The following is a 1028-nucleotide window of genomic DNA, read 5'->3' as shown; positions in this document are numbered from 1 at the left end:
AGAGAGAGAGAGAGAGAGAGAGAGAGAGAGAGAGAGAGAGAGAGAGAGGGAGGGAGGGAGGGAGGCAGGGAGGGAGAGAGAGAGAAAGAGAGACAGAGAGAGAGAGATGTGTATTATTAATACTATAAATTGTAAAAAATTTTTATTTTAAATAAACTGTACATTTTTCTGATTGAGACGTGATTTTGTTTTAGGTAAATGTTCATGTAAGGTCATAATCTCTTTGTCAATGATTTTTATAATGTTTAATAGATCTAAAAAAAGTATTTTTATATTGTATACTGATCTATTTATAAAATACGCATTTACATCATCCACATTTTTCTAATATTTTCCCAATATTTTTGCAATATTTCTTCAATGTTTCTTCAGAATAATCACCATATGCTGCGAAATACTGAACGAATCAGCCGTCTTTTTCGCCACGGTCGCTCAATTCCGGTACTTTATTAGTACTCGAACCTTGCCGTTGTCCGACTGGGTGCCCTATGACATCTCATCATCGACTGCTTTCTGGGCTACTATGTTGCACCAAACCATCGGATTAATTATATGTGCGAATGCCAGCGTCGCCCACGAAACTCTAATATCTGGTTTTATGATTCAAACCTGCGCCCAGCTAGATATACTCTACTATCGTGCTCGTATGTTGCCGAGTTTGCTACGAGAAGCCCATAAATGCAGCATCTCGAAGGAAGACTTCAAGGGGCGAGAACAGCGACTAATTCGCGAGCTCGTTCATCATCATCACTTCGTATATAGGTAAAAATAAGAATTTATTCGCTCATAAAAAAGAAAAGAAATATACAGGGTAGCCCATATTTAAATGGCTAAACTTCGGGAGCGTATAGAGAATCAATAAACTAAAAACTTTTTTACTCGGTTTTGCTTTGTTTTGGAAAAAATACACAAAATGTAATTTTTTGAATATTATTTTCGTGTATAAGTTCAGCGATAATGCATTAGAGATAGTATGAGAGTATATGCGCCGACAAAAAAGTGCTTTTTTTTCTTATTTAGTTTATCCA

The 1028-nt window shown here is 36.1% G+C and overlaps 1 protein-coding gene across 1 annotated transcript in view; it reads left to right on the top strand.

Moving 5' to 3' along the window:
* The window catches only part of LOC108692121 (odorant receptor 67a-like), a 27776-nt gene that overhangs the window by 4980 nt on the left and 21768 nt on the right, over positions 1-1028 (top strand). Inside the window, 1 exon segment of the mRNA XM_018200270.1 lies at positions 373-762. Coding sequence (XP_018055759.1) covers positions 373-762 — 390 coding nt within the window.

The sequence above is a fragment of the Atta colombica genome, unplaced genomic scaffold (assembly GCF_001594045.1).
Source record: "Atta colombica isolate Treedump-2 unplaced genomic scaffold, Acol1.0 scaffold61, whole genome shotgun sequence".
Lineage (NCBI taxonomy): Eukaryota > Metazoa > Arthropoda > Insecta > Hymenoptera > Formicidae > Atta > Atta colombica.
Note: the sequence above shows the minus strand (reverse complement) of the source record. Positions and strands in the feature narration are given on the sequence as shown.